Genomic DNA, 15,256 nt, shown 5'->3' on the forward strand with positions numbered 1-15,256 from the left:
TAACATCAAGAAAAGTTACAAGCAAAGTTCAATGGACTCTCATAAACCCTTCACCTAGATTCTTAGAGTTCCCTCATTAACATTTTATCGTATTTGTTCTATCATTCTTTCTCTCTGTGTGCATGCATGCATGCATGTGTGTGTGCATGTGTATGCCCATAAACATATATATATATGTATATACACATACAGTAATTTTTTAAATCACCTCAGAATAAGTTTCAGAAATGATACTCTTCACCCTTATTTATCTCAGAAGGTTTGTCTAAAGAACAAAGACATTCTCCTTCATAACCACATTACAGTTACCAAAGTCAGGATATTAATACATTTCTACTATCTTCTCCGCAGACAGTAAAATTTCACCAGTTGTCCTAAGAGTGTCCTTTACAACAAGAAAAAAATTTTTTCCTGTTCCAAGATGCAATTTGAATCAAATGTTTCATTCAGTTGACATGTGTACTTTTTTTCCCCTTTATGATGGAATAGCTCTTTTTTCTTTTGACTTGGTGATTTTTGAAGAGTAGAGACCAGTTTTTTGTAGAATGGCCTTCAGGTTTGGTCTGTGTGATGGTTCCTCATGATGAAACTGGTTATAATTTTTGTCTTTAATATCATGGAAATCTTGCTGTGGCCTTTTCAGTGCATCTAATCAGGAAGCTTATACTAACTCTTTGCCCCATTCCTAGCGAAAGTACCTTTAACTAGCTGGTTATCATGGTACTGGCCAGCTATCTTCATTATCAAGTCACAGGTTTTCCTCTGGCAATTAATACGTATTTTATAGGTAAAGACTTTGAGACTATATAGATATCTTGGTCATCATCAAACTGTCACCCACAAATTTTGCATCCATTGATCATTTTTGCTTGAATCAGTTTTTAGTGTGAGTGTTGTCAAATTATAATTTTCTAATTAAATCATTCCTTCAACATTTATTAGTTGGCATTTTAGAGTAAGGAAGAGCAGTCCCTTCTGTCTCATTTGTTTATTCATTCATTTTTATGTTAGTATTTACTCATAGTATTTACTCATAGTTGATTCACTGTGCTATAACCTGATACTATCATTACTTATTCTAACAATCAAATTGTCCCAGATTTCTTCAGTGAGCCCACATCAAGCTGGCTCCTATAATCTTTTGACCTGGTCTCATCATTCTTTGAGTACTCCCTTAATTTCTGAAACATCAAAATCTTCCAGTCTTATCTGGAACTTTGGTTGTCCAGGCCCTGGAATCAGCTACTTCTCCAAGAAGGCTTGGTTCTTTTTTTTTTATTTTTGGCCACACAGCATGTGGGATCTTAGTTCCTGACCAGAGATCCACACCCCCTGCAGTGGAAGCTCAAAGTCCTAACCACTGGACCACCAGGGAAGTCCCAAGGCTTGGTTCGTTTTAATGGAGAATGAAATTTAGAAACCAAGTACTGGGTATTAAGTGTGCTCATTGCTATTAGAAGACAATATTCTAGACCTTCTCAGCCATAGGAGCTGGGAAACTAGGAAATCAATGCACATGGATATGGAAACATACGTTGGCGCACACACACATATCTGCACATTTCACTTTTTCGGCCCACACAATATGCCAAATAATATACTATACCCTGAGAATCAAAATGAGCATAATCCTATCGAATGATCTATATATTTTATAAAAGATTATTTAAAACCAGAGCTTTAAAATGGTATTCTACATTAACTGCTGATCATTCTGAGTTCTTATTAATACACTCATAATCTTACCAATGATCAACTCATTTAAAGACTTCACTTATATTACCAAATTGCAGTGGAAAGACAATTCATTGTCCAGTGTGATGAAATAATTATAAGAAGTTATTATTTATTGTTATCACTTTTAAAAAACAAAAGCGATTAACATTTGTTGCAAAAGTACTATGCCTTATCTCTTGTGCATGCCTTACTTTATTTAATTCTAGCAAAGACAGTATGGGGTTGGTAGTGTTTTGTGGTCATTCCACAGATGAGGAAACCCCCAATTGCTGGGAGTCACAGAGCTAGATCACAAATCCAGGTCTACGGGTTTTCAAAGTGCGTTACCAATATTAGATTTCTGGGGGGTACTGGCTTATTTTAAAGCCCTGGTGAATAAAACATAGATCTACTATTAAACCCTAGATCTAAAGTTTCCTGAATGTTCCCAAATATCAGCATCACATAAGAGAAGAAAATAATATAAACTTCTCTCCAATCACTTCTTAGAACTCTAGTAGATGAGGGTGATTAAAGAATTTTTCCAAACTACACATAGCCCAAGGATTCTGGCATGCTCCATGGGGAAGTCCAGAATCTTGGTGAAGTGGGTATTTATGCCATGACCCTGTCCTTCTCCAAGGAGACCCTTCTAAAAGACTAACAGGGTGAAGTGGGCCTTTGTGGTTCAGATCTGCCACTAAAATAAACACTCTATCCAGGCATAAGCATCTCAGGTTCCTCCTCCTTCAAACCGCAAAAAAACACAAGTAGGTAAATTTCATTTTTATCTATCATCACTAATTCTTTGTTATATGTGGGTTTTTTGTTTGTTTGTTTGTTTTTTTGCGGTACGCGGACCTCTCACTGTTGTGGCCTCTCCCGTTGCGGAGCACAGGCTCCGGACGCGCAGGCTCAGCAGCCATGGCTCACGGGCCCAGCCGCCCTGCAGCATGTGGGATGCTCCCAGACCAGGGCACGAACCCGTGTCCCCTGCATCGGCAGGCAGACTCCCAACCACTGCACCACCAGGGAAGCCCTATATGTGGTTTTTAAGCCGTAGAGTCATATTTATTTAATTATAAATAATAAAGAGGAAACAAAGATGTTTTTCTAAAGGGGGCTGATTTTTACAAGAATATGGTGGCTGGATGCATCACACTAAATAATCAATGATGATTCTAACTTGGGGGAAAAGGCCACTTCCTAACATTGAGGAAATGCCCTTTGAATTATCTATCATTTGGGGAAGAGTAAATCAGGGTGATACCCATGAAAGGAGGAGAGGCCGCACAGTAGGAAGAGGGCTAGTTGGGAATTAAGGCAGGTGATGACTCATGTCAAAGAGGGCAGCCAGGCGTCCATGGCCTGACCTGCTGAGGAAGGAACGGCCTGCTCTGGCTTGATTAATACCTTCACATACATCTGTCTTCATCCCCTCAAACACGGAGCTAATTGAGATGAAAAATGAAAGTTTGAGAAAAATAAATTGCACCTACCTGGATCAGAGACAAATCCTCAAGCTGTAATCTGAAGAGGTAGTTTCTACAAAATATAAAAAGAGAGCAGTTTCATTTTTAATAGATCTAAAAAAATTACAGTACGTAAAAATTATGAGAATAAGGGGAAAAAACCCAACAATTTTTGGCTTCTGAAGCAATCTCCTGCTAAGACTGTGTGTAACACAGTTTTCCTTGGAACTCAGAGTTCAAAGAGGCGTTCAATACGTCAACAGAAACACACATTTGAGACTGGTGAGAAAGCTAAGGAATAAAGGGGTGGGGACTAAGGTATATCTAAATTATTAATCAGCTCCCTTAATCGATGTGAAATAGAGAAACGGAAGTGGGTCTTTAATGCTGAAACTGAGTTAAGTTAAGCAAGATGATATAAAACCACTCTTCACGAGCCTTTATCCTGACAGATCACCTACATTCACCATGTTGTATAATTAAAACACATCCAGGTTTTGAATTCACCAATGGTCTGAGCATTACACCGCTCTGCCTCGCTGGATGGATTCAGTGTTTAATAAGTTTAGAAGCATGAACTTGTTGTCTGCCTGACTGTTTGAAAGAGTCAGCTCTGGCTGCCCAAGCGTGAAAGAGGAAGCCAGAGAAAAGGAAGCGATCAGCTTTCAACAACGAAGGGGAAGAACCGTGAAATACACAACAGAGATCCGCAGAGCTCGTGGGGGGGGGGGGGGGGGAATGTAGCAGTCACGTGAGACTTTGAACTGCACTGTTGTTACTTTTAGAAACAAGGGATTGGCCTCCAGCTCAAGCCATGAACGAACATCTCCTTAACATCATGTAGATGAGAAGCTGGTGCACCAGGAAAGCAACCCAAGGATGGATGGCGGAGAAAGTCCACCCAGGTGTGAGCAACGATGGCAGGGAGAAATTGGCATGTAGTGGGAAGCAGCCCCTAAGAACGCATGAGTGGGGAGGGGTCTCGGAGAAGCTGAGGCTATTGTTATAATGGACTGGTCCAAGGTGATTACTGTGGCATCAGGAGAATAACAAAACTCCCCCGGCACCAGCAAGAAACAAACGTAAATGACTTTCATTCTCTGGGAAGGCGGGCAGATGTCAGAAGTGAACACGCTGTCCCAGTAGAGGTGACAAGGGACAGCCACGACAGGCCATGGGCACAGCCCTGAGAGAACCAAGAAACATCCCTATGGTGTGGATGCAACGGGGAGCACAAATCAACAGGGACGACTCCATCCCGGGCAGGCTGCTACGCATGCACTGCCGGAGGAAAAGAAGGGATTCCAGTCACCTTTAGGGCGGGCTCACGAGCCCCAGGCAACGCCCCCTGGGCGCTCAGTGTTCTCACAATGTGTCCCCCGCCACGGGAACACTGCCATCCCGCACGCTGAAAACTGCCTCCTCAACCACTACAATGGCTTGTTCAACACACTCTTTCTGAGCCTCCAATTTAACCTCCGAAACAACACCAGAGAAGCAGTGCGTGGCACGTGGCGCTTCCCTCACAAAGCCATTGGGAGAAGCGTCCCCTCTCTTTCCTTACAGTCGAATCATCCCTCTACGCAGAGCTCAGGATGCCTTTGAGGAGGGAATGTGGCAGCAGAGTCTACTTCTGTTTAGTCTGCAAGTTTTCCACCAGAAAGGTCGTCCTGCGGTGGAAGGAATGAGAACTCAGCGCAGACACGGGGGAGCGGAGCCGAGCTGCCAAGGTAAACGCCACTGGAGGCTGCCTGGCATTCGAAGAGTTGCCAGGCTCTCACGTGATGTGGAACAGATACCAGCACAACTGCTCTAAGAGACTTTAGAGATCTACACGTACACACAGATAAATCTTTCAGATGAGGGGCTTAGAAGAGGCCCCAGAGGCAATTACTGGCCCCGACGCACTGGCACTCATTGCCTATATGAGCGTCACGGCTCCCTACCCTCAGGCTGGCTACATCATGGGCTTCCAGCTGCAGGAAGCTGCCAACAGTCCCTGCCCCTCCACTACGGGGGGCAGTGTTGCCTAATGGTTAAGGACATTTGTGTCCATCAACAGATGAATGGATAAAGAAGATGTGGCACATATATACAATGGAATATTACTCAGCCATAAAAAGAAACAAAACTGAGTTATTTGTAGTGAGGTGGATGGATCTAGAGTCTGTCATACAGAGTGAAGTAAGTCAGAAGGAGAAAAACAAATACCGTATGCTAACACACATATACGGAATCTAAGAAAAAAAAAAAAAAGGTCATGAAGAACCTAGGGGCAAGACAGGAATAAAGACACAGACCTACTAGAGAATGGACTTGAGGACACGGGGAGGGGGAAGGGTAAGGTGGGACGAAGTGAGAGAGTGGCATGGACATATATACACTACCAAACGTACAATAGATAGCTAGTGGGAAGCAGCCGCATAGCACAGGGAGATCAGCTCGGTGCTTTGTGACCACCTAGAGGGGTGGGATAGGGAGGGTGGGAGGGAGGGAGACAGAAGAGGGAAGAGATATGGGAACATATGTATATGTATAATGGATTCATTTTGTTATAAAGCAGAAACTAACACACCATTGTAAAGCAATTATACTCCAATAAAGATGTTAAAAAAAAAAAAAAAAAGAAATTTGTGCAAAGGCCAAAGCTCTGCCACCAGACAACCTGGGTGGGCAGGGGGAAAGCTGAGCACTGTATGCTTCAATCTTTTCAACTGTAAAATGGAGCTAACAGTCATATCTACCCCCGATGTTGTTGTGAGGTTTAAAGCCAAGGAAAACACTTAGAATAATGGTGTCTGAGCCATTATCAGCACTCAATTAACAGTAGCTACTTCTAGGCAGTTTACGGAAAATATTAAAATTTCCAGCCATGTTGAAATTCTCAGCATCTTCTCCATTTAGGGAGAAGGAAAGAGCATTTCCTCCCTCCAGCAATGGCAGGTTATGGGCATAAGCGGGCACATTTACCTCTGTGTGTTCAGGTATTGGGGCTGTTGTCAGTAGGGATGGTGGCGGCACCACTGGATATTTAGGAAAGAAGATAACATTGTTTATCTTGTCTTGGTTCTGGGACCCAGTCATCCCACTCTTTCCAACTCACTGGCTCTTTTAAGAAAAACTTTTCTACAAATATTCCCAAAAAAGAAGCTATTCATATTTTTAATCAATGAATTGGTTGAGAGCTTTGATGATATTGCAAGGCTCTCTCTCTCTCTCTCTCTCTCTCTCCTCCCGCCCCTGCCCCACACACATACACGTATACAAGCATGAATGCCCACACTACAGTATCTGTCTCTGAGAACTTTCTAGAAGGGCAGCTCTCATACACTAAGGAAGAGCTGGAAGGCCTTCACATCACTGAGGAAAGAAGATGGTAGTGTCCATGATTTTCGGTGGAGCTATGGGCAGGGTGACTGGACAGAAAAGTTCAAAGTCTCTCTCGTTGTGCTAAGGGTAGAAGGAGGTATAGAGCTCATTCTCTGGGTCCCGTTTTCAGATGTTTTTCACGGGGGAAGTGTTATGGTCTGAATGTTGATTTCTCCCCAAAATTCGTATGTTGAAATCCAACCCTCAAAGGTGACAGTATTAGGAGGTAAGGCCTTTGGCAGGTGATTTGGTCATAAGGGTGGAACCCTCACAAATGGGATTAGTGCCCTTATAAAAGAGGCTCCAGAGAGCTCCCTTGCCCCTTCCACCATGTGCAGACGCAGCAAGAAGTTGGCCATCTGCAACCTAGGAGAGGACCCTCACCAGAACCCAACCAGGCTGACACCCTGATCTTGGACCTCCAAGCCCCAGAAATGTGAGACATAAATCTCTGTTTATAAGCCACCAGTCTGTGGTATTTTGTAAGAGCAGCCCAAATGGACTGAGACAGGAAGACACTGATTTACGATGACAAACATGCCACACTCTCAGCCTATATCTCTCCAACAAAATCTAACTCTGCTGGCCACTTCTGCCTCTCAGGTCCCAACAGTCTGAAAAGGGACCCCTCTGTTCCCCCAGGCACTACCTAGGTGGATTTCAACCATTTACTCTTCCTTCCGCAGACATCTGAGAACTATGGTACCCTCACAACCATCTCATCAGTAATCAATCAGTATGGCAGAGGTATTCAATAGGTGAACAGAAGGGGCAGAGAAGAGGAGCATGCTTACTAGGAAAAACAACACAGTAATTATGAGATACCATCACCACCACCACCATCACCATGCCCAAGACCCTAATAAAGAGAAGCACCAAGGGTTTGAAATTTTCCTTTGGTATTTCCTGGGTTACAAGATGTAAGGTGGTGATCTTTTAACCCATCCTCAATTTTTTCTGACCTAAAAAAATCATAGAACCCAAGAATTTGGAGCTAGGTTGTCATTAGAAAGTATATACCCCTCAGCTTTTAGATGAGGAAACGTCTGTAAATTAGGAGGTGCACTGTGATTTATCCAAGATTATTAGGATTCAGAGAAAGTCCTATGATTAGAAACAAGACCCCCCCACACACTTTGCTGTCCCTTATCCCATTGTGCCAAATGGCGTCACTAGTCAGTCATCCAATGTCCCTTTCTAGTTTAACTGGCACCAAACACACACACACACACACACACACACACACACACAAGGGAATCATACTTACAGTACAATTATTTTGTCATCATTGTTCATTCACAGGTGCATTTACAAATCATTTTGAGACAATTCAAGTCTTAGCACTGCTCATAACAAGCTTTCGACAAAATTCAACACCCATTTATGATAAAAACGCTCCAGAAAGTAGGCATAGAGGGAACTCTCCTCAACATAATAAAGGCCATATATGACAAACCCACAGCCAATATCATTCTCAATGGTGAAAAACTGAAACCATTTCCACTAAGATCAGGAACAAGACAAGGTTGCCCACTCTCACCACTATTATTCAACATAGTTTTGGAAGTTTTACCCATAGCAATCAGAGAAGAAAAAGAAATAAAAGGAATACAAATCGGAAAAGAAGTAAAGCTGTCACTATTTGCAGATGACATGATACTATACATAGAGAATCCTAAAGATGCTACCAGAAAACTACTAGAGCTAATCAATGAATTTGGTAAAGTAGCAGGATACAAAATTAATGCACAGAAATCTCTTGCATTCCTATACACTAATGATGAAAAATCTGAAAGTGAAATTAAGGAAACTCCCAGGAGGGGAGGTGTGGAGAGTGACCTGTGCTTGCACACAGGCTGCTTGGCGGCGGCAGCAGCAGCCTTAGCATCTCATGCCTGTCTCTGGGGTCCCCGCTGATAGCCCCGGCTCCTGCCCATCTCTGGAGTTCGTTTAAGCGGCGCTCTGGATCTCCTCTCCTCGCGCACCCTGAAAAAATGGTCTCTTGGCTCTTAGGCAGTTCCAGACTTTTCCCGGACTCCCTCCCGGCTAGCTGTGGCGCACTAGCCCCCTTCAGGCTGTGTTTACGCCGCCAACCCCAGTCCTCTCCCTGCGATCCGACCAAAGCCCAAGCCTCAGCTCCCAGCCCCCGCCCGCCCCGCCGGGTGAGCAGACAAGCCTCTCGGGCTGGTGAGTGCCGGTCGGCACCGATCCTCTGTGCGGGAATTTCTCCACTTTGCCCTCCCCACCCCTGTTGCTGTGCTCTCCTCCGTGGCTCCGAAGCTTCCCCCGCTGCCCACCCCCGGTCTCCGCCAGTGAAAGGGCTTCTAGTGTGTGGAAACTTTTCCTATTTCACAGCTCCCTCCCACTGGTGCAGGTCCCGTCCCTATCCTTTTGTCTCTGTTTATTCTTTTTTCTTTTGCCCTACCCGGGTACGTGGGGAGTTTCGTGCCTTTTGGGAGGTCTGAGGTCTTCTGGCAGCGTTCAATAGGTGTTCTGTAGGGGTTGTTCCACATGTAGATGTATTTCTGATGTATTTGTGGGGAGGAAGGTGATTTCCGTGTTTTACTCTTCCGCCATCTTGAAGCTCCTCTCAACAATTTTTTAAAAAATTGTGAAGGATGAAACATACATGAAAAATTTGTGGAATTCCCTAATCACCTCCCTGGACCTCAGAATCTGACAAAACATAAAATGGATTCCAGTATTCTCAAAACCCTGTCCTTAAACTATTTGGTCCCAAATACAATGCCAAGTATTTTTGCTTGGAAAAAATCCAGCTCAGCTAGCAACATGAGGGACCAGAAATCTCCCAAGACAGCTTGATCCATCACAGTTTAGGTCAACGACCTATGAAGTTAAAGGTTACAAAAAGAAAGAAAATCTTCTAAAGGGAATAAAAAATGGATACTCCCAAATGCTGGGTCACTCGGGCACTAAAGTAAGATCTATGGTTCCCTGCAATTGGCTGCTCTCCAGGGCACTGCAGAAGAGGCAACCACTTTATCTTACAATTGTAAGCACACAGAGGAGGAAAAACAATATATGTGAGGTTCACAAGAAAGGCTACCAACCTTTCCAACAAGAAGGAGTAATGCTTCTGGCTCCCAGCCAAAAGGAATGCTAACCAAATGTTTCACATAAGGTCAGTTTCTCTAGTAGGGCAATGCTTTGAGCAACCCAAAATATTTAAGTGGCCTCATTAATCTTCCTAACACCCCTAGATGTAAATAGGTAGTGATGAGGAATACAGCCATATTCTTCAGGGAGAAAGGCAGTGGTGCAGAAGGTTAAGAGATTAGATTCTAGGAGTATTAGTTGTGTAGCTTAGGGGAGCTAGTCTCTGTTGCCAGGTCCCCCCTCTCATCATAGAAGTACAAAGCAAGAGTTTAACCAGGCTGTAAAGGTTCAATTTTATGGCCATAGTAAATGAAAGTATGGGATCTTCTTTCCTTGGTGTGAACTTACTTTTTTTCAAATGCCTTGGAATAAAATTTGACATTGCACATGCAAATGTAGTAACCGTATTACTTTTAGGAGTGATATATGAGGAATACAGAAATCCAATACACTGAATAATTCAAATCACAAAGCCATTTAATTTGGCAGATACAAACTGACAGTTGTGAAGCCCATTCATCCTTCCCCCACTGGACACCTGAGTGTGTGGTCTCCCTCTTCACCAGAGTGTATTTCTTTTTGACTATAGGACTGAATAACTCATTCCTACCTCTCATCACATCCCCCAGTGGCCTATTAGCAGCAAATCACTAAGCACAACAACATAGTCTCTGAGGTAGCAGTGATGGCCTTAATAGACAAAGTTCATTTGTGTCTTCATGTAAAGTAATAAAATTCAGCCAGCATTAAAGAAAAGGTTGAGCCATCATGAGCATATTAACTAAATGACTCATTTTATCTAGAGAGACTATAAAACTCAACTCTGACCTCCATTAATTATGAAAGACACAGGTGTTTTAAAATGACATTCTCTTAGAATAACTCAGTTGGTCTCTGATGAATATAGCTATAAAATCAAAGGAAAAAATTCCAAGTTCTTATTGAACATGTAGGTCAGAGGCTTGCTTATAACTGAGGAGCAGAAGATGGAATAATTAAGAAAGACAGACTTGCACTTGGCACTAAGAAAATCAAGTAAATTGAAAAGAGACAGTAAACCTATAAAAAATGTTTTAAACAACAGTGATAGAAACTTATGTTTGTTGTTTAATAAAAGTTTAGACCATTGTTGATGATGAAACAATCTGAGGATAGAATACCCACTGCACGTAAACTGTGACCACTTGGGTAAATGTGATAGTGAAGCTAGTCTCACCTGTACCTGTGCCAGCTTCATCCGCTCTGTGATTTCCGTTCACTGCACGATTCTATCCTAACTTTGTCAATAACCCACTGGCACAGAGCCTGACACTGTGACTTCCTACATGACTCCCGAATTTTCAGTTGCATTGATAGACCTAAAGATTAAAATATAAGTGTGACTTTGAAGCTAAAGTAGTAACTACATCCTTTATAGCACAAAACGTTTTCATAAAAATTATTTTAATTATCTACATGTAAATATTTAATATCTCAATCACATCAAAATTTTAAGAATATGAAGATTTAATTTCAGCATGTAACCTTGTCATGTACTTCACAAACCTATCTATTCTTGCTATTCCTAAGACTTTCACTATGCCGATTGATTCTAAACAAATTCTAGGAGCCTTTATTTTTTTCTGTTATTATAACCATTCCGAAAATATCTCTTTAATGTTCTTTCCCCATAAGTTTCTGGGAGCTTAATTCAGTTTTAATATTACCAAGTTATTTTAAAGATATAGCGCTATATTTAAATAGTGGGATCACATTCAGATCACAGTTTTTGAATGCTGATTTTTTTTACTTTGCTAATGTATTTTGAAATATGGTGACAAATGTATAATATTATAATGTCATATTATGAGCTACCTCCTCAGTCAGAATTTTTTCAACCCTCTTCAAAAAAAATAAATATATGTACTTTAGGCTATAAAACATTTTAAATAATTCTGATTTTATTATTGCTGTTGTTACCATATGTGTCTAGTACTCACTCTCCCAAAATTGTATTGGCTTATCTCATTACCTAGCCCAAAAATTCTATTTCAAACCCCTGAAAAGTCTTGGTTACTATATATAGGTTTCAAAGAATACATCAAAACCAAAATCAAACCATTTTAATAGTGCTCTTATATGTTTAAATACCAAGATTAAAAGGCACAGAAGTAGATGGATAACCTCTTACTATTTTGCAAGTAGAATCAAATAACAAAGGTGGATTTTTAGTGGCATGCAAAAATTAAGACCAGTGTTGTTAGCAAATTTCAGAGATAGGAAACCAGAAAAACCTTTTCCCATAAGCATATTTAGGGACAAAGTTACTAATCAATACTGTCAGTAATCACACTGATAATTTAAATTTTATTATGTTCTAAATATTATGTGCAAATCTCTGAGTGCTTTGAGGATTACAGATGGTGACTTAACTGCTCTAAATTTAACTCACGACTTCTGCTTTTGCTGGTCCATTGGGTATTTGATTTGTTCCTTTCATTTTTCAGTTAATAGAGATCATTTTTCATTTGAAAAAATACCAGCTGTGTTATTCTATGATTCCTTTCACCTATGCTTTCCTAGGAATATTCACTCTTCAAATTATCTCCATATACACTATTTTTCTGGGTTATCTTCAGAGTTAGTAAAATCTGAGATTTTTTTCTCATGTATCTTCAAATAATCGAAGAATTATAGCTCATTTCTCAAATGCTCAGTCCCAGCTGATGTCATTACAACAAGCCACACTTTCAAATCTCACTCCCAAATCTTATCTTTGACCCTTGCCCTCAGACACCAATCGTGATTGGCCATCAACCACTGTCAAACTCAGCTCTGAAATACTTCTCAAATCTGACTTATCTCCATTTGCACTTTCACTGCCTAAGTGGAAGTTCTCACTACTGTCTCCTGATCCATAGCCCCCGATTGCTATCCATACCTCCAAACTCTAGTGCACTCTGCATGCAGTTATGGTGGAAGCACCTCCCTAATGCAAATCTGAGTATGTAAATGTATGGCCTTAGAAATCTCCTGAGTTCCTACTGTCTTTAGCAGAGGTTCTCAAATTTTCCAGGCCAGGAGATTACCAGAGGCTTGATTAAACCAAACATTCCAACATTACTTCTAGAAAGTCTAATTCAAATGTTCCGAGGAGAGGCATGGCCATCAGCATTCTTGAAAGATTTCTCAGACAACTCTCCTGACTGCCGGAATTGGAACCACTGGGCTAGAGGATGAAATCCCAGCTGCTCCATAATATAATTCTCCAGCCTCATCTACAATTACTCCTCCTCTCCGTCATTAACAGGTCCAGTCAAGGTGTGTTCTTTTCAGTGTCATCAGGATCTCTGACTTCCCCGTTCTATGGTCCTTCTGGCAGGAAGACTCTCTCCCACCTGCCAGACCCCTGATTCCTCTCCGAGGCCCAACTGAAAAAGCACCTTCTCAGTGAACCCTTTTCACCCCCAAGGACCATCACCTTTCTTTCCTCTTGGTGTTTCCAAGGCCCTTTATTCAGGCCTCCCTGGAGAAATTAATTGCTTGTATTCCTCATATCCACCAGGCCAGGAGTGAGGAAACCTTTTCATGGGCTAAGTAGCAAATACTGCACCTTTGTGGTCCTGTTGGAATGACTCATCTCCGCAGTGAAAGCAGGAAGGCAGCCACAGGCAATATGCAAATGAACAGATGTGGCTGTGTGCCAATAAAACTTTATTTACAAAATCAGGAGGCCAACCTAGGGGCCTTAGCCTGCCAACCCTTGCACTAGGCTCTAAAGTCTTTATCAGGTAGAGACTGCTGCATCTTCGTTTCACCAATGTCTAGGATACTCCCTGGCACACAGTAGGTTCAATAAATATTTGATGAATGAAGAGTAACTATGTGAACTAATTCTGATGGACCCCATGTGGGACTGGTTAGGAAACAAGCTCTCAACACTCAAAACTTGTAGCACACACATGCACTCAAAGAGGTTGGTTAATTTTTATCACACTCCTTTGTTGACTCATTCAGGGAATATGGGAAAAGGGAAGACTGTATGTATATTTATAACCTAATAAGTCACTATTCTGCTAGGTCTATCTTCTCCCCACCTCCAGCAGAGAAGAAAACGCAGACTATTTTGTTTTTAATAACAGCGAAAGGAAGACAATGGTTGGGCGTCTTTCCCACAGGAGTGTCTGCAGACCACCTGTTTGTTAAAAGCTCACACTCTGGGACCACCTTCCAGCCCCCTGGATCCGCAGAGCTGGAAGGAGGGGCAGAGGAAGCTGCGTTCTGAACGAATGCCCCGGGTGATACTTAGGTACACTGCTGTTGGTAAATTCTGGGCAGAAAGGTACCACAGAAGGTAGACAAAGAATGGATGCTCTTTTTTAACACAGATTAGGTTAATTAATCAAACAGGCCTGTTGGCCGACAGGGGAGAAGAGGGAGACGGAGGAAGATAAGCAAAGAGAATCTTAAGAGCAAAACACACCTATGAATCAAGAGCCAACAGGGAGAAGGAAATATTTAAACCTTAAAGTACAGTCGAAAAAAAAATCCTGTTGGGCTGGGCTAAGAATGAAAAGCAGAAATAACAGCTCCATCCTTCCTTTCATCACCAGCTGTTTTCCTAAGTCGTATTTAATGTAAATACAATGTCAACATCATCATTACCTCGGATTTCTTTGCATGATGGGGATTTACTGCTTTTTGGATTCACTCCTAATTGCTGATTTCACTCCACTTAGCGAGAGTTCCCTTTAATTGTATAAACTTGACTAAAATGTGTCCTTTGGAAAATGGAAAGAAAGTAGCTGTGGCTACTGCAAGCAGAATTGCTGATCTCGTAAAAATCTCCAGTTTTTCTTTGAATTATAGACTGCTTCCAACAGATTAATGCCAAGGTAAAACTTTAAAAGAAAAACAGTAATTATAACCACCAGAAAAAGAGAGAATTCTATTGGTCAGTTTTCAAAGGTGACACTTATGTGACTCTAAAATTTAGCTCCACTTGTTTAGAACCAATGGCAAAATCATTTTGAAAGGAGCAATTTACACTAGTTACATAGAAGCCTGCTCATTCATTTAATGTGATCTTATGAGAACTTATGCTTGGAATACTTAAAGCAAATTCAGTCCCAGCATAACAAAAGGAAGTTAATCTTTCCCTTTTATCTTTATTTCTGAAGATTCAAACCATGGGCAAAACAATCGTTTAAAGTAATACACTAAAATTTGTCAAGACCAATTTGCTGTGACTATAGGAAAGACCAAGATTTGTCTTGAAAGCACTTGGGGTTTATTTATTTATTTATTTATTTATTTATTTATTTATTTATTTTGCCGTTTGCGGGCCGCTCACTGTTGTGGCCTCTCCCATTGCGGAGCACAGGATCCAGATGCACAGGCTCAGCGGCCATGGCTCACGGGTGGGATCTTCCCAGACCGGGGCACGAACCCGTGTCCCCTGCATCGGCAGGCGGACTCTCAACCACTGCGCCACCAGGGAAGCCCTAGTTTCTTATTTTTAGTAGTAAACATGCTGATTAGAAATCCGTGCTATTTGTCACACAGATACGTGTACAGAAATATCTTTCAATATACGGAAATAG

The 15,256-nt window shown here is 41.7% G+C and overlaps 1 protein-coding gene across 7 annotated transcripts in view; it reads right to left on the reverse strand.

Moving 5' to 3' along the window:
• SEMA5A (semaphorin 5A) overlaps positions 1-15,256 on the reverse strand; it is a 477,675-nt gene that overhangs the window by 236,654 nt on the left and 225,765 nt on the right. For all 7 annotated transcript variants that reach the window (XM_027125304.1, XM_027125302.1, XM_027125301.1 and 4 more), the window contains one exon: positions 3,216-3,261. In XM_027125304.1, coding sequence (XP_026981105.1) covers positions 3,216-3,261 — 46 coding nt within the window. The remainder of the gene's footprint in view (positions 1-3,215; positions 3,262-15,256) is intronic.

Source organism: Aethalodelphis obliquidens, unplaced genomic scaffold (assembly GCF_003676395.1).
Source record: "Aethalodelphis obliquidens isolate GAN/ISIS:26980383/991018 unplaced genomic scaffold, ASM367639v1 scaffold29, whole genome shotgun sequence".
Classification (NCBI taxonomy): Eukaryota; Metazoa; Chordata; class Mammalia; order Artiodactyla; family Delphinidae; genus Aethalodelphis; species Aethalodelphis obliquidens.